Source organism: Anopheles ziemanni, chromosome 2 (assembly GCF_943734765.1).
Source record: "Anopheles ziemanni chromosome 2, idAnoZiCoDA_A2_x.2, whole genome shotgun sequence".
Lineage (NCBI taxonomy): Eukaryota > Metazoa > Arthropoda > Insecta > Diptera > Culicidae > Anopheles > Anopheles ziemanni.
Window position 1 is genome coordinate 39530369 of NC_080705.1, and position 25045 is coordinate 39555413.

General features: G+C 44.5%; 3 protein-coding genes across 3 annotated transcripts in view; 2 read left to right on the forward strand and 1 right to left on the reverse strand.

The window, feature by feature from the left end:
* Positions 1–14162, forward strand: part of LOC131293540 (protein disks lost) — a 101682-nt gene extending 87520 nt beyond the window's left edge. Inside the window, exons 5-14 of the mRNA XM_058321616.1 lie at positions 936–2771; positions 4033–4189; positions 4308–4589; positions 6559–6690; positions 11794–12804; positions 12868–13022; positions 13076–13407; positions 13466–13669; positions 13756–13943; positions 14013–14162. Of these exons, the coding sequence (XP_058177599.1) occupies positions 936–2771; positions 4033–4189; positions 4308–4589; positions 6559–6690; positions 11794–12804; positions 12868–13022; positions 13076–13407; positions 13466–13669; positions 13756–13943; positions 14013–14162 (4447 nt within the window). The remainder of the gene's footprint in view (positions 1–935; positions 2772–4032; positions 4190–4307; positions 4590–6558; positions 6691–11793; positions 12805–12867; positions 13023–13075; positions 13408–13465; positions 13670–13755; positions 13944–14012) is intronic.
* Positions 14163–16216: 2054 nt separating this feature from the next.
* Positions 16217–19502, forward strand: LOC131289264 (beta-hexosaminidase subunit beta-like). Its single transcript, XM_058318484.1, has 7 exons — positions 16217–16337; positions 16465–16544; positions 17745–17927; positions 17996–18071; positions 18147–18262; positions 18325–19059; positions 19132–19502. Exons 1-7 carry the CDS (start codon positions 16217–16219, stop codon positions 19486–19488), a joined length of 1668 nt encoding a protein of 555 aa, XP_058174467.1. The 3' UTR covers positions 19489–19502.
* Positions 19503–21160: 1658 nt separating this feature from the next.
* On the reverse strand, positions 21161–23000 carry LOC131293541 (neuronal acetylcholine receptor subunit alpha-10-like). The gene is made up of 7 exons (XM_058321617.1): positions 22913–23000; positions 22651–22805; positions 22489–22533; positions 21886–22381; positions 21671–21823; positions 21421–21602; positions 21161–21366 (listed from the first exon to the last, which is right to left on the reverse strand). Exons 1-7 carry the CDS (start codon positions 22998–23000, stop codon positions 21196–21198), a joined length of 1290 nt encoding a protein of 429 aa, XP_058177600.1. The 3' UTR covers positions 21161–21195.
* Between the last annotated feature and the right edge of the window lie 2045 nt (positions 23001–25045).

The window sequence follows — 25045 nt, forward strand, 5'->3', positions numbered from 1 at the left end:
CAGGTAAGGGTACAAACAGAACAGAATGTTAGTGTAGGGTACATTATTAATAGGAATTGTGGGTATAAAAAGATGGGTTTGTGAGCTGTAGAACAAGAAAAAGCGACCTAATACATTCAAAGCAAACCAAACCAAATTTCATTCTTTGCCATTGACTTGGCTTGTCTTTCCCCTTTTACGTGATGTTCAACCACTACCCTGCTTCACATTTTTATGATACGATCATCGACCTATATTTGATTGAATGAGAATTTCATATATTTCTTACCACACATGATGTTGCATATGGCATGATGGAGACGCCTAGTAGGTGATAAACTATAAGCTTCACATATAAAGTACAGAATAACGTAAAGATGCGCGCGTATGCGCAAAAAAAACTATCATTTATTGTTACAAAACATTCTAGACTATAAGTGGGTATGCATCATATTACAATCTTTCACAATCCTTAGCGATGGCGTAAGGTTAAAGACAGAAAATTGAAAAAATTTCCAGGAGTTTTGCGAAACAATGCTTAATATTTTGTGACTTTCAATTTCAAATTACTTAAACTGTCAACAATTTTAAAGCTTGATAATATAGCTTTCCAAAACTGTACTTGAAATTCGATTCCGACCATTATTATAGGAGTTACAAACCTTCAAAGTTGATGGATTTTTTTCAATTTTTCACGCAATATTTTCACAAATCTTGACTTTGACGGGCTGTTTCTCAGAACCTGGAAGAACAGGGGCTCTAGTTTTTGGGTCATTTCTTAGTTTCATCTTGTAGTTTAAGAAAACATATGTCATTTTTCTTAAATCCAAAAATGAATTTTTGATTTTTATCCCGGCTTCGCTCCATCGTGCGCTCCCGCGTTCGATTCATCTCACGTACTCTTGCGTTTCCCCGTGGCCTAATTATCGGTTGCCTTTTCCTTTCGTTCGTTCCAGCCTGTCCCGGTACGCTCCGCCGGCGAAATGCGACACGCCGAGAAAGGTGCCCACCGCGTTCGAGGGCGAATCGATGGGTTCGCTGCGGAAATCGTCAATCATCGACGGCTCCGGTTACGCAGCGTCCGGTGTATCGCACACCTCAACCCCGGTCGCCAAAGGTCGGGCACTGGGCGAACCCGACACCGCCGGAAGCCGGGAAGGAGGACACTTGATAGCGCGCAAACTCTTCGAACAGCACGGCGGTGGTCCATCGAACGCCGGCGAGGACGAGCGGCAGTGGGTTGGCGCGACCGGCACCACACCGAAACGCTGTCCGTTGGCCCAAGGACCGCCGGCCAACGGATGCTCCACGCCCCGAACCAGCCTCCAGAGGGTGGCCGGGATCTGCTCCACTCCACCACCTCCAACCGGTTCGGATGTCTCGCGAGGAAGCAACCTGATGACGTCCTACACCAGCACTCCCATCCAGCACTCCGGTGGCGGCCGTGGGAAACCAACGGCACAGTACGGAGCGTCGCGCAACGGAAGTCTGGAGGTCTCGCAACCTTCACCGAGCGCGACTAACGGATCGCAGCGTTGCACAGAGGTCAGCGGGGTCAGCGATGGTGGTGGTGGTGGTGGTGGAGGAGGACGACGTAGCAAAACCGGCTCACCTTGCCTGGGCGACTTCATCGTCACGCACTCGATGAAGTCACAGAAAAGCCACCGCCGGTCGCCGCTAACCGGGGCCAATCTCAGCGCCGAACTGTGTGGCCAGGGGCTGGCATCACCCTCGACTCAGAGCCACAACAGCTCGCTGTTTCAGGAGCAAGATTTCCCGCAGCTAAGTATGGCCTCGGTCACATCCACGCCGAAGAAGGATCCCATCGAGGAGGACCAGAAGCGACGTGTTTCCATCCTGCAACGATCCGAGCCTTCGGAAGCCACGTCGACGGGGAAGAAAGTGACCCGCGGAAGACGCATCGCACCCACCACGGTCAGCAGGACCGTGTCCGCCAGGCACGATTTCACCTCGTCGTCGCTCAAGTCGGAAAACAATCTCGTGTCGATCGCCAGCACGGAACAGGAGCCCACCGTCGAAGATCCTCGCGGAATGTTGCGCCGGCTGAAGGATGAGATCCGAACCGATTTCGAAGCGGAACAGGCCCAACAGCGACGGGCGGTGCGTGCCAAGCAGTCGTTGCAGTCATCGTTCGGGCAGCTCGAAGCCATCAGCCCGCTCGTAGAACCACCCGCGGCTGACCGACCGACCTGTGGCAACGAAAGCCACACAGACACCAGCTCGAGGAACCTACTGGTGATCGAATTCGCCAAGGTCACGCAGAAAGCCACCATCGATCGCCTGGTGGCCGTCTTTGCCCTGCTGATGGATCTCAACCTCGTACCGAACGTGCTCAACGAGCTGGCGTACCTCATCAATCTGGTCAGCACGGAACGGTTCGCGCCGGTCGAGCCCCCGCCCGCCGATACCGATCTCACCGGCGTCCTGCGCTGCCCGCACAATTGCGTCTACTTCGCAGCGGAAGTCCTATACCGGCAGCGGATGCTGCTCGCCCTGCTCGACAGCACCTCGCTGCGGGTTGTGGTCGAGAACGAGCAGCTGGCGGCCCTCCAGGCGAAGTTGAACGGCTTCCTGGGGGAAGCGCTGGCACAAAAGGTGAAACTCGAGACGGCTGCGCTCCAGCAGGCGGCCAACAGCAGCGATCTGGTGGCGAACAGCAGCATCACGAACGTGTTCTACCAGCAGGAAAACGATACGAAGGATCACTTTCCTTCCGTGAAGGAGTTCGGTGCGTTCAACAAGCAACGGGACTCTTTCTACACCATCCTCAGGTAAACATACCTTCACATTTTGAAGTGCTATTTAGGATTAACTACTTTTTTTTCATATGCATATTTTTAAAGTATGTAACATGCCTGTGCCTCCAGGGTTTATATTTTTCTTTCCTCTATGCGTATATCCTTTATTATTTTAACTTTTTTTAATTTAATTTATTGTCATTTCCTTTGAGACTGGGTAAAATATTTTACATCTAAGTAAAAAAGAAAGTTGTGAAATAATTTGTACTGTTTGGAAATTGTGTGCTGTAAAATTGTATTTTATTGTGTATTTATTATAGATCGGTGGTCAGCCGTTCGTAATTCCAGGGATTCGAGATTCCATAGTCTTACGATATACACAACAGATATTGTAGAATTTTATCACTACTAGAAGCATATTCAGATTTCAATGCCTGTATTGTGCTTATTTATGCCACTTTCATCACAAATTATCAATAACCCAATTTTGTTTATTGGGAATTACAAAAAACAAATTTCAGTTCCCACATGGTTTTGATACCATTTTGAATTGTTTGCAACTCTCTCGTTCCTCGTTTAGGATGAAAAGAAGTTAAATTCTTTAACATTTTACAAAAGGAAAAGATATGTTTTAAATGACACGAACACAGAAATTGGCCCAGAAAAATAATGCAGTATGACTTATTCCCGTGCATAACATCATCTCTTCTAGTCAATTATCACCTCCCAAGTTAAAGCTACTTCCAAATGAATGATGAATTTTACTTTTACCGAAACAACACAATCACAACATAAGAGGATTTTTCATCATAAACCCTTTAGAAGTTTACTTCTTACTGTTTTACAGCGTAACATTATTGTCACGTATTAGCTTTTGGCGTTTTTTGCAACCTGACTAATTCCATCGAATCTAAATGAATTTTAAGACATAAAACTAAAACTTTACAATTTAGCTTGTGTTAAAATCAAATATTGATTAAATCTTATGGCTTTTCCAGTTAATTTCTTGAACCTCATTTTCAGATAAAACGGTTAGTACATTGTTTATTCAAGCGAATGTACTATCAGTTGCGGATAATCGAGTGTACTTTTTTAATCAAATTCGCCCGCTCTAATTGCAAATTACGCCCAAATGGGCCTTTGTTATGGCATCATTGGCGCAGTTAGTCATCATAATCGTGGCAAATCTCCGCTACCCAACACGTCGCTAAATTGTAATCTATATTCTCTCGTGATTAACATCCCCTTCCTTTTTTGTTTTTGCTTTATCGTTCCACCTAATTTCGTGTTGCAGAATCTGGGAAAGCGAGCACCTCAGCCCGAGCTGGGAGTTCGAGGCGAAGCTCGGCCCGAAGGTGCGGGCCATGCTGGACATTCTGCAGCATCCCATCAACATGGCCCATTTGGCGAAACTGTTCAGTGCCCAGCTGATAATATCGTTCAACTTTGACGTGAGTACACGGAGAAAAACCGTCCCCGGGCCGGGGGATCCATGCGGCCCGTTTAACGGTGCGTTTTATGAACCCGCACGATAACTTCCTTCCCCACATTTTCTCGCTCTCCTTGTAGAACTCGGCCAGCGAGCTGCAGATGGTACTGCCGAGCATAGATCTGACCAAGCTGTCCAAGCTCCGGCAGCGGCTGGTGGCCCCGAGCATCTTCTCCACGCAGTACCTGTTCCCGGGGAGCCAGACGTTCTTCCGTGATTTCATCGTGGCCAGCGAAAAGCATGCGATGTTTATCGAGCAGCTGAAGGCGGTCCTCATCCACGAGCTGCTGCAGATGAACGGCTCATCGTACGACATTTTCAGCATCGCCGACGCGACGAACAAAAACCGCATCGAATATGTGGTACGTACCCGATCCGCCCCGGCGGTGGGAAATGGGGCTGGAAAACTGGGTTTCCCTCTCCACACGCGTGTACCGCAACCGAACGACGGGCGTGTTTGGGGCAAATATTGATAAAACTTCGTTATCACCGCACCCCGGTGATGCACGACGGATGTTCACGATGGTTTCCCTATTTAAGAGGGTGGTCTGGTGTACAAACAACGCATCGTGCGACTACAAACAGAGAAAACTGTAACCGACACGCTGAAACGTTCGAACGGAAGGCAGTAAAAGCACTGCGTCGCTCGTAATGAACCGACATTTTAGGCTCCGTTTTAAAATGTCTTTGAAGTGCCGTACGCGCATCCCTTTTCCTTAAACTACTTTGATGGATATTCAGCCGATTGCGCCACAAACACGGGTTCACCAAATTTTACCCACTCGCCATTCGGTATTGCGCGCAATATTTTTCATCAAACACCATGGAAGGGACGGCACCCCTCGATTGAAATTATAATTGTACGTGTCTGCGTGCAGGTACGTGGCAGCAGAAACCGATCGATAAACATCCGCCGGCCGTTGTTGTGCGCAACAAAGCCCGCTCTCTCAATACACCCTCGCCGGTGGAGGCAGGCGCTCAGCAAGCGGCGGAAATGGAATGCAGGGATTTTGCACTGGCTGGAGGCTTTCTGTTAGCGGGACACACCAGTGATGCCACCTTGTGTTCGCCATTACAGCCTCACGAGTTCTGGCCTTACCCGGGCAGCACGGATGTGGCACCGATGGCGGGAAGAGTTCAATGAACCCCTTGATTCGCTTCGCCATGAAATTCTAACAACGCAAAAAGGGCGATGGTTTTACGGACTCTTCTCACTGTGCGTGACACGGGTGTTGCGGATATAAGCAACGGCTCTAGTCAAATCTGCATAAAGTCGCTTAGGGTTTTACAATTCAATTTATCTCGATTCAAATCGTCGTAATGCGATGTATTCACTGAAAACGAGTTTAATTTTTTTTAAATTAACACACTTGCAAAAGTAAACGAAAGTTCTTTCATCTTTTATTCGACTTATAAAACATTTGTATTGTTACAAGTTCAATTCAAATATCTAATCTATGTGAGTGAATGAGTTATTAGCAAAAATATCAAATAGCTCGCATTTGACAAGACTCATGTTTTTGTGCTCATGTGAAATAATTAATAAATTCCAGCTAATATAAACATATTTGCTTGAAAAGGCAACCTCAGTGAGAATGCCATAGAATATTCTAAATTAATTTAATTCCATGACATAACCACTTTCGTTAATTGATCAGCCCTTTGTAACGAAATTATGATTGCAGTCATAACTATTGTTTGTTATTAAACATCTTTCGGAGGTATTCATGATGAATCAAGGAATTTAAAAGACAGCTTTATTTTTTCAGTTTCCGCAGCCTTTTCAAGGTACTCGGTCATATATGTATTTATTAGTTAGTTATGCTTCTATTTTACAATTCAGACTTTTTTCAATTTTCAGCTCTTTTGTGTCTTGAAAATGTAATTTTTTTTCAATTACCGTTTGAGTTTTAGTAAAGTACTATGGCTTTTCATATAACATCATTTTGAAATTTGAGGATTGCGTTTAGACAGGACTTTATAACAAGCTTTCTTTGAAAACCGAAGCTTAATTTAGTTTTTCTACGTATTATCGTATGCAACTGAGAACGTATAGAAAAGTTACCCATGTTTTGTGAATAGCGCCCTGAATAAGGTTATAAAACACCATGCGTCTCCATCGAATCGCCTCAAACATCTGTCTCCATCGAGCTATCTCGGCACACGAGACCGGCTCGTATCATGCAGCGGCAAAGTTTCTTTTTAGAATAAAAGTACATTTTTCGCTTTAGAATGAATCGCTCATCTAAATTCCTTCCGTCGGTATGAATCATTCAATTTTCTCTGCATAAACATTGTCTGTTTGTTTCTCTCCCTTCTCCCACCTGCTAGGTTCGCCCGGAAACAATCGCAACGATGCGTGTGCTGGCGAAATTCATCGGTTTCATCATCGCGCGCCCATTCCAGTACGAAGGATGTCGCAGCACCATCGTGGAAAACCGACAAATCGAGCTGCGTAATACGGTGAGTAGGTGGCCGGTTGGTTGCTTCGATTATTTATTGCCCATTTTCACTGTAGGCAGAGTGGGCACATACCGGATTATTAGTAACGGCAGGTGGCCAACGGGGGCATGGCGGGGTCCTTTGATTTCATCCCGCCATTCATGCCCGACTGCTGTGATAATAAACCATGACCCAGCGGAGGACCCGCTGGTCGCTTTATGGACCCGGTTCGAGCATCATCCACTTCTTCTATCATCCTGGTAACCGTCGTGCAAGGCCGGAGACCGTATGACGCATTGGGAACCTTCCGGATCGGTGCCTAGCGTGAGCGGGGTGGAGGAGTCCAACCTCCGTCTGGTTCGAGTTTTGAGCGATGGAACTTTCTCCATCTTCTCTGGTGAAACGTCACGCGGGCAACAGGACGTAGGGACCGCCGATGCACGAGCTGGCTGCTGGCCGGAATGGTCTAGCTCGGTGGCCTTGTTGCCCGATCCGATCCGGGCCGAGTGTGAAAACAAAGAAAATTGCCTGCTCATGCCACCATGCGCAGAAAGTGCCGCGTCCGGCCCTGGTGGGCGTGTGTATTGGTGAGAACCACGCGCGGGAGCCCGAAGCCCGAGCTGTTGGCCCGTTTTGTGGGGGAAAATGGAGCGCCAGTCGGATGGGCTTTCCGTGTCGCATTCCACGCCGTGTCCCGTCTCCGGGAGAATCACCTCGGGATGCGCTCTCGAATGCGGATTCTCTCGACGCTTCGGTTCGGTCGCTTTGCGGGGTTTTGTTTTTCTTGCCGTTGCCGGAAGCAGCAACGCACGAGCACATTTTCCACACTCACTTCCAGGACGGCACTTCCAACAAGTCCAACACATACATACATACGTATCGGCCCGGTTCGCCGGGACGCTGCTGCTTGTTGCGCATAATCGCTTGGTACGTGGGGCACGGCGGGCGCGTGGGGAGAGCGGTAAACTGTTGCCACGCCGCACCCCTCCACTACTGTTTGTTTTGGAGGCCATCCCGCTCACCCCATTCAGCTTCCTGGGAGTGCGATTCCGGAATGCCACGAACGGCGGCAGCGTTCTCCGCGCACTTCTGCGCCGCTGTGCGTTATTAGCACAAGTGTGCCCCGCGGTACGGTTGTGTTGGTGATGGGCCGACTACGGAATGGCCGATGCTCCCAGCCGATGCCACGGGCTTCTTCCTGCTCCCAGCCCCTTTCGTTTGGCCCGGTTTTGCAATTGATTTCAATTTCGCCGGTCCCATTTCCACTGCATGGCTCCAAGCGCACGAGGTGCCTCTTTGTTTGGGCTTTTTATTAAATGATGATAGGGCGCGAACAATTCACCCAGTCACATGCTGAATTTTGATTTGTGCATTTGAATCCGTGGGTTTTTAAAGCCCAGCTGTCTCTCTTTCCATTTTCTAACAAGAGAAATTCAACTCCTGCAAGAACACAGGTTTTCCAATGAATTATTTTCAATATCTAAAAATTATGTTTTCCTTCATAAAACAAGCATGTTTCAGGCAAACTATTATGTTCCTCAACGTCACTTTTACTAAAATGTACAAACATTTAGCAGATTTCAACTAAGTGCAGTTCTAATATAACAATGTTGGGAAAGATTATTGTGCTAAAGTAAAAAACATTTTAAATTACAGTTTTCTCATTTTAATGTCTACGGGTTACTGAAAAGATTTGTATTTTTGTTTTAGAAATGCTTTGGAAACTTATATCAAACATTCCGCATAATTGTTTTTGTGTGGCACGACATCCCCAAGGCCTCTCTCTCTCCGAAGAGAATTTTTCGGTGACCGAAAAGACGGTATATTATATAGATCGGTGGACAGCCGTTCGTAATACCAGGGGGGGTGCCAGACTCGAGATTCGATCCCACACCTGTGGCGTGGTGTTTCCTCGCGCTACCACTGCACCATGAACACCCCCATCCGCAGAAATAGAGCATGAAAAACAAAAACAATTGATATCGTTTCGTCCTTTTATAAAATTCATTAAGTAGATTTTCTTCTACTACTTGATGATACTGTATGAAGAGCAAAATCGAGAACAAAAATGTAAAAATTTCATGAATTGAAATACGACATCTGCATATTAAATCAAATAACCACGATCCATAAGTTTTTAGTTGTTTCTTTAAAAAAACTTCTATAATATGTTTTAGAACTGTCTGTAGTGCCGCAGTATCATTGTGGTATCGAAAATTAATCGTGGTTTAGTTGTCTGTTCATTTATTTCAATCAAGATTTGTTGTTTTCAAAGTTGTTCAAAAGTAATTATTTAATTCCAAATTTAATCTAGCAGTTTTTGGTTTTAAAATTCGAATATAAATTGCATTTTAAAAAATCAATACACACAAAGCAGAAAATTTGAGCACATTAGGAAATCTCCTTGTGAATGAAAGATGAGAATGAAAATTCTTCCACTGTCATCCCCCTTTGTCCATCGGCAGTATGGTTCACGTGCCTTTACAGGACGAATTAGAGGCTCGGTGTATGTGTGCAGCTCTTTCTTTGTCTTTTTATTTGTTATTTTATTCGAACCACCTTTTTTTTATTTTAGTCCAGTCCTAATCGTTCATCTTCACTCCGGGGTGGTGTTCGTAAGGTCCTGATCCCGGCCGAAGCTGGGTTTGCGCTGTGGTTTCGGTGCGTGCGAGCTGCGGGGTGTGTTGTGCACATTTAAACACCTTCCATCCCTGTGTCAGCCGCAACAGTTAGTCGATGGTAAGGGGCTTGGGAATGTGTTTGTGAGCCTTGCTCAAAGTGTCCTCACCAGGCGTACGCATCCACCGCGCAAAACTTTGCCTCTGCAGAAGCCTCCGAGAGCCAACGGATTTCCACTGCGTGGGCATTGAAGCGACATTCATTCTTTGTTGGCAAATCCATGTGACTGACAGATTGCGTGGTTGGGAAAACCCCGGTTCACCGGCAACCAACGGCGACGACGAGAACGGACGGACACGAGGCACATTTTCAAAGCAACATTTTTATTGCATTTTTTGAGTGTCACTCCGCCGAATGACATACGCCGGGTTCGTATATCAACGGCGAAAAGCGAGGACACCGCTGCTGTTCAATCTTGCGACGGCACCTCTTTGAAGATGAAGCACTTCACTGTTTTATTTAACGGCCAGCGCTGCTAGTGCCAGCACGCCGGTAATATGGAGGGCGGATTTTATTGTTTTCCTCGCCTGCCGCTTGGAGCTGTCCCCTTCGGGTCAGGTTTCGGAGCCGCTCCTGTGCGTCCGTGGCAACACAACTGTTGATTTTTCATTTTCACGCCTCGAGCCACGAGGCTTATATGCGCGCACACAGCTTTCAAATCGCTTCCTCCCATTAAATATACAACGGGTGGATCGGAAGAGGATATTCAATTTCAACCTGTCGCAAAGAAAAGCCCCCTTCGTAGCGTTCCATTTCCTTTCCCTCCCGTCATTAACAACAACTGCTAAGCCGCAGAATGTGCTACTTTTCCGCTATGTCTTCTTTTTCCTCCGGGAATCGGTTACGGGCCGACGAAGGGAAACGGTTGTCTTCGGCACGAAAAGGACAAACGTGCCCCGCAGGAGTGGAAAGTAAAGCCAGGGCTCGGTGTTGTGATAGACGCATACACAGATACGTCCGATAGCCTTTGTCTGCGCGAGCAAGACGGGTTATAATGTTTCTTGCCATTTTCCGGGACGTACGTCTACTTCCTCTGTCTTAGGCGCTCGCTTCCATCATCCCGATTGATGGTGGACGCGCCTGGTCGAGATGGGGTGATGGGTGCGTTTGCATTTGTTTATGGCTGTCTGCGTTGGTCCCAGTGAAGGGGCACTCGAGGGGTGGATGAAGGGGAACGGAAGAGAAGGAGGGGGACAGGGAGATAAAGCTCGACATACGCGGGGGGGAGGATGGCGCCGATGTGAAAGCTGTTGCATGTCTTACGAGAACCATTATCGTAAGAAGATACCATTACGGTAATTTTTCCGGGCACGCCGAACATCGGCCGACCTCTCCGATTGGATTCAATCCGCTCACCCTCCCCCTTCCAATGGATGCGGTGATCTGGAGGTTTACTCGACGAAAAGGGACGAACAAGTTTTTGCTCTCGGGAAACATCCTTGAGCCGTCTTCCCTGTAGGCGATGACGTTGGTTTTGTTATTATTGCGAATGTTATTTTTGTTTTCGAAAAATCCAACCGGGAGGGCATTCCCTTTTTTCCGGCACAAAGAAAATTCACGCTTCATATCGATTAAATGTAGAAAATCGTGGGCGGCAGACGGCACCATGGAAGTTAAACTACGAAAACGTTATTCGAAGGGATCAATCTCGTAGTGAGATGTGTCTCCTGTACCTTGTTTTCAGTATGTACGGTCGTAAAGATAAATCCAAGGTTGATTCGCACGTCATTCCACACTAACTCGAAAGTACGCTCGATAATTTCAAATAAAAAAACTAGAATATATAATCTTTCTAATTTGTGAAATAACATTGAATTTTCCATCAATTTGAAGCGATGATACGAATATATTTTGGTTTAATTTGTATATTTTGGTTAAATTTATTGTAAAATTTTAAAAAATAAGTCACCGGACAGATTTTATCTTAGACTTAGACCTTTTGAAACTCTCACCACAGAGGAGAGCAACTCCAAACTGTATGACGCTGCCATTTGGAAATTTTTCATTTAGGAAAAGAAGTTGAAGTGCTAAACGCTACCTATCAATACCTATCATTTAAAAATTGTATATTTTCTCGCCATTATTAGTAAACATTAGCCACTTGCAAATTTGACGAAGTTCTGAAAAGTTTCATGAAAGACAATCATTTTTGAATTGAGTCAATCGAATAAAAAACATAAAAACGTTTTAATAAAAGTGTTCGCCATTAGTATATCGGTTGGAGTAAGTGTATATTAGTTTCGGTTGAGGCTAAGTTCTTCTGGATTGGCGATTTCCATTCCGACATTACTTTTATCTTTCTGTTAGTCGAAAGTGTTGCGCAATGAGCCTCGCTTAATTGTTTTATTCAAACTTATTTCTGCAGTTGGGTATGCAATATTAACCTGAGCAAAATGTAGTTTTCATTCATCATCCACTAATCTGAATCTTTTGCTTTCCTTGCAGCTACTACCACTGTTCGACGTGAAGCCCATCCTATTACGTTCGGTCGTGGATCGAAAGCTGGTCATCACCGTTCCCTGGCTCGTGCAGTATTTGAGCATGCTGGATGCAGTTACCCTCCGGCTGCGCTACTACGAAGAACTGTTCCACATGCTGCGCGATATCTACCAGGCGACGGCCATGTGCGGCTTGTCCGCGAATCGCCAACTGTTCATCATTCCTACCTCCAAGTTCATCGTGCGCTCCTGTCTCGACTGGTTGTTCGATCAGTCCAACGTTCCCGAGGAGTATTTTAACTCTTCCGAGTCGTCCGACGAGCCATCCATGCACGTAGAACAGTTGGCCATGGAACGGTACGGTACGGTGGAACATCTCACCGAATCGTCCGCAAACGTAGCACCCATTGCCAATCGGAAAAGCATCAAACCAAACGACCCAACGATCCCCGAAGTCGTATTCAATCCGCTGCTGGAAGCCGTACTCAGCGCTGCCTGTCCGTTTTTAGCCGACTTTCGCGTTTCCGTGATGCCGTCCAAGGTGGAAAAGGCCGTGTCCCGGACCGGTCGCTATCGCCACATCACGACGCGTTATTCCGGAGTTGTGACACCTCAGGCAGCGACGGCCAGCGAAGCGTTACCAACACCACCACTGGAAACGAGCACCGCCAACCTATCGTCGAAAAGCTTCGGCCAGTCCGGACACAATCATTCCAAGTCGGGACCGGCGAACGTCCAGCAACGGCTGATCGAAGCGTTCCTGCAGTCGCAAAGCCATTCCGTACGCCGAACCGTCGAATTCATCGTCGAACGGACGACTTCGGCCGTCATAAAGGACTTCCAGATGATGCATCTCCTGCCTAAGAAGAAAGCGGTCACCGACCAGATAGCGACGGTACGCACGGGTAACGTGCACTATGTGAGGCAACAGATCTACAACATCTGCAGCGAGGCACTCGCTAGCGTTAACGGCACCTGGGAGGGCAACGTGCCGAAAATGCTAAGCAAACGAATCTCGGTAAGTGGTCCCAAATTCCCCAACGCTAAACATGACGAATAAAAGATTCCTTCGCTGTTCTAGGACTCGCTTGACGCATTGCTCCCGGCGGAAACCATCGCCAGCGTGCGGACGATGTGTAAAAACATTGCCCTGGACAAAAGTCTGCAAAAAACGAACGAATGGCGCCAGTCGTACATGTCGGATTTAGGTACGTATGCTGGAGAAATGTGTACGGAGTTGGTTGCTATACCCGGAAGCTTTCCTTTTCAGAACTATTTTGCCGAAGCAGCGTGCAAAGTGAAGCGGACAGTATTATGGCCAGTCGAACGCAACAGAACAGGGAACAGCAGCAACCGGCGGAAAAGGCAGCATCCGGCACCGTCGGCAATGAAATCGGCCTCTCGATATCGGCAAATAGTACCATAGTACCGTCCGTACTGTACGGAAAACTGCAGCTACTCGTAAATTATGCGTCATGCAAACCGACGCTGCTTACCTTGGACGAGCTTTCCCAGTTGCTTGCCGAAACGCTAGCTTTTCTTGATGAACCGGGGCACACCATGACACCAGCGATGAACCGCATGTTAGCTTATATGTTGCTCCAATTGTTTGTACTGTTAGGTAAGTTTTGTTTTGTTCTCACCGTTCAAGCCATTAATGTCGTCTGAATTGCTTTCAGTAAAATCGCGCTGTGATTTGAGCGTACCTGAGCTACTTCAAGCTGCCATTACCGTTTGGAAACATCCCAAGATGGCAAAGCACTGTTCACCCCCGTTAGCCGAACCGGAGGAGACATCAACCTTACCAGTTTCACCATCGCACGAACGGTCGTTCGGGTATCCTGCACAAATCGAACAATTCCGCCAAAAGCAAAGGCAACAAGGTAATTAGTTGGAAGGCTAGGTTATGTAATTGTTAATATTAACTATGCGGTATTTGCATTCCTTCTTTGGTTTTTTTTTTTTGCAGACGCAGATTACATTTTTTCTCACCTGGTTAGTAATCGAATTATAAGAATGTTGGAAGAGAATACCGATCCTAGCGCAAACTATAACTCTTACGCTGAGTTTATCACGGGATTACTAAACGCACAGCTGATAACGATCAGTTTGTTAAATGAACAGTTTGTCGCGATATTCAATGAGGAGTGGCCAAAGGTGAGTGAGAAGCATAAATTGCTCGTTCATGCACTAAACCATCTTTCTATTTCACATTTTCCATTTTAGCCCACACTTGACCGCGTTTCTGCCGTCATCAATCGAGTTTTACATAAAAAAGGCCATGCAAAGAAACCAGGGCACAACGTCGACGATTCGCAATCGGAGATGTTTATGGAATTGTTATCCGATCTCGCGCGCGATATTACAGAATTTTGATATTTAAATAATCGTTCCCAGCGGTCAACGGGTAGGCATGTGTGACCGTTGAGATGGACGGTCCCGTTCTGACCGTCAATGATAGGCTCGCTGGGCCTTAGTTTAATGAAAATTTACTCAACAATGCGAGGAACTTATAATGATTTAATAAAGTTTACCTTTTTCTACAAACTGTTCGTCTTTTAAAGATCTATAGTCTATTAATATTTATATTTTTTCACATATGTTTTTCCTATTGATTGTGGCAAAACGCCAAAACTAAAACCATATGAACATACAAAATAATGAATCGAAACATTAAATCAGTTTTCCATTGTTCCAAAGTGTGCTCTTACGTTTGCTCTAAAATGTGATGATGAAAACTCTTTAGTTATACGTGTAATGTAGCATTCAAATCATTTTGAAATAACTGTTAAAAAATTGAGATCCTGTTTGCGCGTATCTTTTTTGTGCTTTGGTATTCTTTGGTAGATTAAGTAATTTTTAGCTCATATTATTTATCAAATTAAGTTTAAACAAATATCGATCACATCAGTGTGATACTCATGATACGTTCTCGATCCTGTACGATTAGTAATTTATAGTTCATTCGAACACGAGAAACAAATAACGAAAGAATAACAAAAATGTTGTTGTTACTTATGTATAACAAGATTTTTATGTTTGGATTAACCGGCCAGGCCTTATCGATTGGACCGAATAAGAGTTTACCAAAGGTGCTGTTTCTTCGACGTGATATGCATGAAAATTGACAGCTCGATACGATCGCATTAATTCAATCGAAGTCCGTGCTGAGGCTGATAATCGTCCTCAAATATAAAAATGACCTTCCCAACTCCTAATATACAACGCTCTATGTTTCGTTTGGTGGATTTTGAAATGTTTCCCTTAGAGCCTTTAAGGTCTTTAGTTCAAACAAGAGTATCATGGTCAGAAATCTCTTGTTCATTCATTCGAAATAATGATGATAAATTGGATAATCTTTGCCCACGAGCAAAGGTAAATTATCTGAAAAATTAACAAAATTAGAAGCACATTGTCAAACTCTCGTAGGGTTCATAAAACTCCTAAATGACAAATTGGTTTTACTCGCGCATTTCTAGCTTAAAGAAGGTTGCTTTTGTCTCTTCCTTTATAATAACCCATCCTCAATTTCAAAGGTTGTTGAATGGTTCTATTTCAGAAATATTTGTTTTTTTTTACATTTTCAGCTGGTCACCTAACATGTTTTAACAAAATAATTATTATTTGTAAACAGAAATGTGAACAAAACTAATTAATTTGACCAAAAATTGAAATAATGAAGCACAGCACAAGTTTTCAAAGAAATGTGTATAAAATGTAAAACTTTAGTTTCATGACATATTTTAAGCACCTTCTGTTAAACCAAAGCCAAATGGTTTAAATAAATAAAGTTATTTAAATGCATACTCATTTATGGTTTATCTTCCCAATTTCACCACCGAACCGGGTTATTCAAAAAACTATGCAAACATGACACTTTGTAATTAATTAGTAAGATCTACAAATCTAACCCAATCGGACAGCTTGTGGGAACCCATGAGCAAAACAGCAGTGCAGCGTAAACATTGTTGAGATAGCCGGAACAACCTGTTCACGGTTTGGTGTGATAATGCCTTGTAACTACAATGAAATCGCCTGTAGACGAACGATTAAAGAACATCAATGACGGAGCAACGCACGACAAGAAGTTAAACCCACACTCTCTCTCCCCTCTCTCCCCCCCCCCCCCCCCCTCGCCATTGAGAGAGTGAGAACGAGAAGGTCAGGGCAAGACGTCGGGGCAGCGCTTTCCTCGATCGAGCGAAAGTGAGAAGCAGCAACCTAGTGAAGCAAGATTACAAGACAGAAGAATACGTCAAATACAAAAAGATCCCCGTTTCTGGATGGCGAAGATGTCGCCGAGATGCGATCGATGAGCGTGCGCAAGCCCGCTCGGGTTCAGTGCGTTTCGGTCGATCGACCGGAATAGAAGTGTGGAGCCTGAGTTGTGTGGATCCTGCTTGTCGGAGTTCGGTGCATTCTAGGTGAAAATGAAAGCTTTCTCTTGGCTGGTGTGGTGGTGTTTGGTGTGTGTTGCCTTTTTCGCGGGCAGGATTACACCGACGGAAAGCTACATCGTCGATCCGGGTCCGGTCGTGAAGGCCACCAAAGGTACACTAGCGGGAGCTGGAGAGAAGCTGGAGTAGACATTCAGATGCCATTGACCGCGGCAGACGCTGTTTCTTTTTGTGATCGCGATGATAGTGATCCTCACTTTTTTGATTCCCTTTCGCTCCAGGGGAACTATGGCCGAAAGCGAGGAAACAAGTCACGAGTAACCAGTTCAGCGCAATCAAGCCGGGGACGTTCCAGTTTCAGGTAATAGGCTAAGCGGCGGTGTTATGCGATCTCGTGTGGTGAAGTGTGCGTTATGCTTTAGATTGGTTGGAGTCGATTTTGGGAGTCGCTTTTATTGCCAGAATTATGCATTTTAAACATTCGCGATGCATTTGAGCATGACTTTACCATAAAAGATTTGAATTTGAGCTTTAAAATTTTCAAGGTTTCTAATTGTTTTGAGAATGATAACTGACATCTCTCAGATCAACCGTGAAACTATAATGGCTTCGTGAAATGCTTAAACAATTAAACATTAGGGCTTAATACATTGGGTTACGAAATCTCCAATCAGGGGACCAACCATGTAATTTAAACTGCCACGGAGTGATAAGAATCACTTGAGGAGTACAAGTGTTCGTCTAATTGGCTGACTCGTATCAATTCCCAACACTCTACCAAGTGGTATTAGTGCGGATCAACCTTCTGGCCAATCTAGCGTCTTAATGAAACTTATTTACAAACTAAATCCACGAGAAGAATGTAAACGGCCATACTTTAATACCTTGAATTAATCAAGCTTATTTACAATCAAAAGCCACGAGAAGAATGGCCGTTTAATATTTGAATTTCAAGTGTTTCGATCGCAAATAATGGGTTCAAGAGTACTTCTACTAGTATTTTTCTTTGTTGGCGTTGATGTTTTAATCTCAAAAGCCCTACAAAAAACATTTTTAGTTCAAACACAGCCTCTTTATTTTTTATTTAACATGAAACAGAAATTAAGTTACAGCTATGTCCAGAGAACAAATAAAGATAATTAGGTAATTGCCTTTTAATTTTGTAATGTGATTTTTTGTTTACAAAATCGTAGTTTACTTCATTTAATTGTGTATCCTATAAAAAATAAAGAGAACTTTTTTTTAAATAAGATTATGCCTTAACATTTAAATGTAATTATCTTATCAAACAGATAGCGAAAGTTGAACTTCAATTTTATATAGATGGTGCGGATATTTTAATTCGTTGTTGATGAATATTGCGATCAGGAAATTTGATACAGAAACAAATGTTTTGTTTTGTTTCATGTATTTTTATCTTATTTAATTTAATGCGACCGTTATAGTTTATTGAAAGAATTCTTATGGGTTGACGTTCTTTTAAGAGGGATTTTCTTTGCTGTCTGAGTACTGGTCAAAAGTATTATGTAAAAATTCAAATAACTGGTTTAACCTCTTGCAGTCCACCAATTACACTTGTGACATCTTGAGCAAAGCCCTTGAGCGCTACCAAAAGATTGTGGTTGCCATCGGGAACAACACACGGCGAGCGAGAGCCAGCCAAGCATTCCCGGTGAGGCCTGAAGTAAACTCAGTTCATCGCGCCAGAAATCACCGATCGTGGCGTTCGAATGCGAATTTCAATGTAAGTTTTAAGTATTATGTCTCAAATGTATTTTTACTTACCCTTTTGAACATATGTTTGTTCTAAAGGGATACCTGGATGTCGCTTCGGTGTCTCTCAACGCACCATGCGAAACTCTACCGCATCTCGCCATGGATGAGGATTGTAAGTTGGAATGTTCTTTTATGCACAAGCCGTGATAACATAAATTAAATCTGTCCACTTTCTCGGTTTCAACAGATACCATTGTGATCGATGAACAAAAGGCCCTACTGTCTTCGTTCTCCATTTGGGGCATGCTTCGGGCGTTGGAATCGTTTGCACAGATGGTCGTCCTTGCCGACGATGGCAGCACGGTACGTAGGTAGGAATCCGTTAGAAGAGCCACTATTGAAAGAGATTTTGTTTTCCCTTGCAGTTACTTATCAATGCAACTTCCATCGACGACGGTCCACGGTTCTCACACCGGGGTTTACTGGTGGACACTTCGCGACACTTTATCGACACCCGCACGCTCGTGCAGATCCTCGACGGAATGGCGTACAACAAGCTGAACGTGTTCCACTGGCACATCGTGGACGACCATAGTTTTCCGTACGAAAGTTCCACCTTCCCAGAATTGAGCAAACAGGGTGCGTATCACCCGTCGATGGTGTATACGCAAGCCGACGTAGCGATGATCGTCGAAGAGGCCAGACTGCGTGGAATCCGTGTGATGTCCGAATTCGATACGCCAGGGCACACACGATCCTGGGGCGTGTCGCATCCGGAGCTGCTGACAGAGTGCTACGATCAGTACCAAGGAAAACTCGGACCGATGGATCCGACGCGCGAATCGACGTACACTTTCCTCGAGAACCTGTTCCGGGAGGTGATCCAGGTGTTCCCTGATCAGTACGTCCATCTCGGTGGCGATGAGGTCGGCTTCGAGTGTTGGGCCAGCAACCCGAACATACTGGAGTACATGAAGCAGAACCGGCTGTACTCGTTCGAGATGCTGGAGGAGAAGTTCATCCAGCGCATCGTGGACCAAATCGACGCGCTAAACCGTAGCTCACTCGTCTGGCAGGAGGTGTACGTCAACGGGGTTCGCCTGCCCAACGGAACGGTCGTGCACGTTTGGACGGGCAATCGACAGGATCTGCTAAGCCGGGTTAGTACAAAGACAACTCGGTTGCTGTCCATACATACTAAGTATTGCACTTCTGATTCACCTACTCGTTAGATCACACGCGATGGATTACCGGCTCTGCTGTCTTCCTGCTGGTACCTGGATCACCTCAGCACCGGCGGAGACTGGCGCAAGTTTTACAACTGTGATCCGCACGATTTTGTCGGTACTGGAGCGCAGAAGTCGCTGGTGCTGGGCGGTGAAGCGTGCATGTGGTCCGAGGTGGTAAACGGTCACAACATACTGCCTCGTATCTTCCCGCGCGTTTCGGCCACCGCCGAGAAGCTTTGGTCGTCCGCCGCGGTCAACAATGCGGACGAGGCTGCCCGGCGGCTGGAGGAGCACACTTGCCGCATGAACCATCGGGGCATTCCGGCACAACCCCCGAACGGTCCAGGATTCTGTCTATAAAGATAACCCTGCAATTCTTAACATACATCCACCCCTAACACAATTGACTGCATTGGCACTTGTTGTACCGTTAAAGGCAAATAAATATTATACAAATAAAGTGGTTCAGCATCAAGCACACCTTTTTTTGCATGCGAAGACTAATTTGTAAAATAAATTGGTAAAATTAACTGCATAAAACAGCTGGAACAAACCAACAGTTACCGGAACAAACATGCGTTACGTTAGCTGCGCCAAAATGTATGCAACACGCAGCTACATAATTGTACCTCCTTGTCAACCCTTAATGCAACAGCGGTTAAAGTTGTAGTATTGTTCAGACCTTTCTCTACCCTGGTTACATTTTGCAAAACAAAACCAAAAAAATGTAGAAATAGGCATGGAAGGAATAGGAAAGGAAGAATGAAAAGAAGAAATTGTAGAAGATTTTCGCTACAAAGACTTGCAGCCGGAAATTTATACACTTCTAATATTCGCAACTCAAAATTGACTCACTGTCTTCTTTTTTGTTGTATACATGAATGTGTAGGTACGAATGCAATCGACCTCGAGGAGGGGATAGCGTTTGGTAGAGGATTGCAACGCTTGCGTCTGCCGAGCACCACACATGCGATCTCCAACCATACCAACCAATGGACCATCATACCAACCCCACCACAAGACCCAACACACAGACCGCACGCGCAGACCACAGCACAACCCGCCAACATTAACCCGAGATAAGGTTACAGCTATGGTTAGCCTTAGGCTAAGAAAAATGTAAAGTTTTGGTACATTAAGTATAAAACGACCTGGCCGTCCAAATATATATATAAAAAACATCACATAAAAAATCACAACCATTACGAAATATACTTTTCTACAAAAAATGAATGTCGATTAACACGTTGCGTACCAAGCGTTTTAGCACAATTTTTAGTACAATTTTTCAAATTAAAATTTGTTTAACCGATTGTTTTCGAAGGCCAAGCAATAACTTAGCTTCCCAAAAATTTATATAAAATATTACAATAATTTTTATGTTGCATTTTCATTTATTTATGGGTCAAAAACTTTTTAGAACTAGAAATGCTGTCACCCATATTTGGGTGACGCGGTACGGAACGTGTTAAACTTACTGGACAATCGGTAATAAATCAATTCGAAGAATGCTGTCTTTGAATTCGTTCATCTTCGTTTTTACATGTTATGTAATGGAGTTTTGAAAACGTGTTCCAACAACATCCTCGATAGAACGCACATTTCGGATTATTCATTTGTTCTACGCGTTCGTTTGCACAATCAAAAGCAATACCTTGAGTTTTACATATTTTTTTTTCATTCTATTGAAATATGACGAAATAAATCTGAGCAAACAAATACTGAATGAAAATCATGATTGTTTTAACGTAAGATATTGTTTACATATGCTTAAAAACGATACTTTGGTTGATTAGAGATGTTTTAATCATTATAGAGATTTGAACATGACATATGTTATTACATGGAGCTATGGCTCCATGTATGCATAAACTGCCAGGGCATGTAATGCTGGAACTGAGAACATTGGTTTTTTTTTATTTATACTGCAAAATAAATTAAACCATACGAAAATTCCGAAAAACTGTTCAACAAATGTTTGGGGGTTCATTTTATTTTTAAATCTCATATTGCCTACACTAGACTTGTCACCTGTTTTAAGATAGTTTTTGTCCCCGCAGTTTCCTTCTAGTTCGTACGCTGTTGAATACACATACCATCATCTACCACCGGTCTGTGGTTAAACGTAAGATACATGAAACAAAGTGCCAAATAGAACAGCAAACTCATTACCGCCAGCATACGATCGAACAACGTCGCTCGCTTTTCCCAACCGTTTTCGGTTTCATTTTTGGTAACCTGGAAAACACAACAAGAATCAGTGTTTGTTGGCGAAGGCATTTCTTTCGGTACCTTGTAATTTAGCCCAAGATAGTCGGCCGCTAGAATGAGCTCGGCGACGCGATTATCGGATAAAGATCCCGTCAACCGGTTCAGCATGGCGTTTCCGTTTAGTCCCGATCGGATCCAGCAGTTGAACAGCGTGAGCAACAGTATCAGTCCGGTCAGGACAAGGGAGTTGGTGAAGAATATCACTGGGGAGAACAAAAATCAAGAGTTAGAACGATGATCTTGTAAGGGTTTTACGGTGGAGGATCCTTACTGCATCCTGGAAGCGAACCGCGATTGTTCGGAAGCGCCCATTCCATCAACTGGAGGAAGCTAAAGTGACAGTAGATAGACACGACCAGCAGCGCCTTCCTTTCGAGACTGTCCGAGCGGAGCCACACGGTGTACAGATTGAGCAGCGCGAGCACTGTAGAAGGCAAAAGACTGACACTTTAGAGCTGACTCTGGCGAAGCGAACCAACTTCCTACCCAGAATCGGGCTGAGGACGGCCACGGTCTCGAAGCTAGATCGCCGTTGCACCGTCAGCCGGAAGTACAGCACCGAGTACTCAAAGTTGTGCCCCGACTTCAAGGTTTCGCGGTCCTGCTCCAGCGAAACCACCTGCCACTTGGGGCTGACGATGATGTCGCCATGCGCCAGGCAGATGTTCCGCCCGTGCACATCCACCTCGTCCATCGAGTGAGCCCACATTCCGTACCACATGCCACAATCGTGCATATCGAACGGCCACCGGGAGTAGTCGGCGTGGCACTTGGTGTTCAGGCTGCAGACCGGCCCGCACGTCACCAGCCCATCCGACCGAACCAGACACTGCGGATTGGTGCACTCCGGGAGCGATACCGGGTTTAGGAACGACGAAAAGTGGCGAAAGTCCGGCAGCCACAGCTCGTCCGCGTTGATCGCCACGCGATCGATGTTGCCCCAGGCGGAGCTGTTCCAGCGGATGTAGTCGTCGTACCAGTGCTGAGTTTTCGTTCGAAGGAGACGAAGAAGCAGAGCTTGTGAAAAAGGCCAATCCACAGCCAAGGGCTAATTACATAAACGTGATCGAAGGCAGGCTGACAGCTTACCATGTTCAACATCACGTTCATTTCCAGCATATCGTCCACGTCGTCCTGGATGGAAAGAAAGCATACACCAAACAAAGGGAAGAAAAGAAAAGAAGCGAGATGAAAACGGAAGTGGAAGCAAATGAAAACAAACTCCTGGGCGGAGGAAGTACCAATACGCACGAATTCGTAACTGAGGACGAGGTAGGAAGCCGTCACGTTGACCGTTTCCGACCGGTCCTTCCTTGGGCGTGTGTCGGCCCGGTAGCCATTGCAGAGCAGCGACTTCTTGAGCCGGTTCTCCACGTTCGCCGAGTCCGTGCTGCAATCGAGTGGTGCTGGGAAGAGGTAAATAAGAAAAATGCCAGAGGAAAATCGAACTGCGGAGCACCGACACGCTGGAATGTCACGTACGGGTCAGTTCGTGTTCCTTTTTCATACATACCCGCTGGTAGTACGTGATTTAGCAGCAATACTACTGCCGAGCCCAGCAGGACGAACGTCATCGATGGAACGAAACGGCCGGCGGACATGTTCTGGCGCGCTTACACGATCGACGAATGATGGATGGATCGACCTCGAACGGTTTCGATGTTGCGACTGCTTCCAATGGTTTTTGGTAGGCGTAAAACGGTCAAATAATCCTCCTACCAGATACGATAACCGCCGATAATAACTTGTGTCCTCGTTACGGTCAAGAGAGTGACGAATATTATTCTACCGGGTACAAGCTCAAGCTCCTCAAACAATCGTACTGAGTGGTGTGTTTTTCTGTTTTTTTTTTTTGCTAGGTCAGATAAGTACCGATCATCCATCAATTGCGTAGGGCGTTGACTGCCATTCCCATTTTTTGTATAAATACATAAACAGCACCTCTGTGAGGGTTACATTTTACGAGACAAGCATGTCAGGAACGTGAATTTACCGTTTTTCTGTAGATGTAAGAACGCTGAATAGGATTGATAAATTGATGTTACAATTCGGTAAAATAACAATCTTGCTTTTGACCGGTCCCTAGATTTATATGCACTGTCCCTAGATTGATATGCACCCAAAAAGAAGGTCAATTTATATATTAGATTTTAATGCAACAATTGGATTTTTTTTTATTTAAACGCATCGATTTTCAACTTTAAAATGCAGTGTAATAAAGGATCCTTCCTCAGCATATCAAACCATTTAGGTTAACAGTAAAGGGTGTTGTTCAAAATTTCCGTAGGCTTTTTGTCTTTTTTCAAGATTTTTTTTATTAATGTTCACTGCTAAGGAAAGAAACACTTGTGTGTCTTCATCTATAATATTTTTTTGTTTTTAGTTACCGGTGTCGCCGCATGACGTTTTGAATGATTTTGAATGAGAATTGAAATTTTCAGTATTTACTATTTGATCTTAAATACACACCTTGATGAAACACCCGAAAGCAATAACCCCTCTCTGTCTAAATTGTTCGCAATAATCTGATTGAGACGGAAAAACGTCGGCCGGAAAAACGAGAATGAAAAAAATATTTTAAATGATACTAATGATGAACGTGACATGTTTCTAGAAAAGGTTCAAATGATCAAATGATCATGTTTAGTTGATTATAGATCGAAATCCTCGACGTATCGTTGTTATAGTGTTTATTTTATTTATTTTAAAAAAATTTAACAGTACAACTAGACAAAATAACATATTTTTCAATCGATAGACTTCTTTCATTTACATATTTTTCGGTATTATGAAGTATTTGCCATCAACAAACGTATTCAATCCACATTTTAAATATTCGAAATAAATTTAACGGGCAATACAGAATGTTTACATTTTCATATTGATTTTTTTTACTTTCAAAAATTCAAAATTGAAATACAAATATGAACATGAATATAAAAAAAGTTTTAAATTCATAACATTAATACATTATCTTCCGAAATGATTTTCACATCTTTGTAAAATACCTTATACTTAAAAGGTTTACCAACGTCAGGTTTACGCTTTCTCCGACCAAGGAATCTGTGTAACACAGAGAAATATTATAGTTTCATATATAACCAAAAACGAACAATAGTGTCATTAAATCCCTGGTGTAAATGCTAAAAAAAAATATTGTAATAACTAAATTACGTATGTTGACGTATCCAATGATTTGAAATTCAAATTATAAAGTGAAACAATCGATTACGTCTTCGAACAACAAGCTAAACATGTGGAAAGGATTAATATCGTAAATAGTTTTTCTTCCTTTTATGGCCAACTTCAATGTATAATGCTTGATCTGCATTTCGCATGTCCTGCGTACTTGAAGAGGTGCCATCCCTGCAACGGCCCGATCACCCGCTGATCGCCCAAAGGTTAGGGAACCCCAGGAACGGCGGTATAACGAGCGATGTTTAGTGTCCCCACCATAAAAAGGTGCCACAGGTAGGGAGCGCTCGTTCTGTTGGGTGGGAAGCAAAGAAATCAGCCCATCAAAAGCGTGGGAATGAATGAACGCTGGCACGGATTTTCCCGCACCGGCACTCCCGGAACATGCTACTTGATTCTCACGTTTCGCACGTACCCGGGGCCGGAACCGGAGACGGAGCCGGTGGAAAAA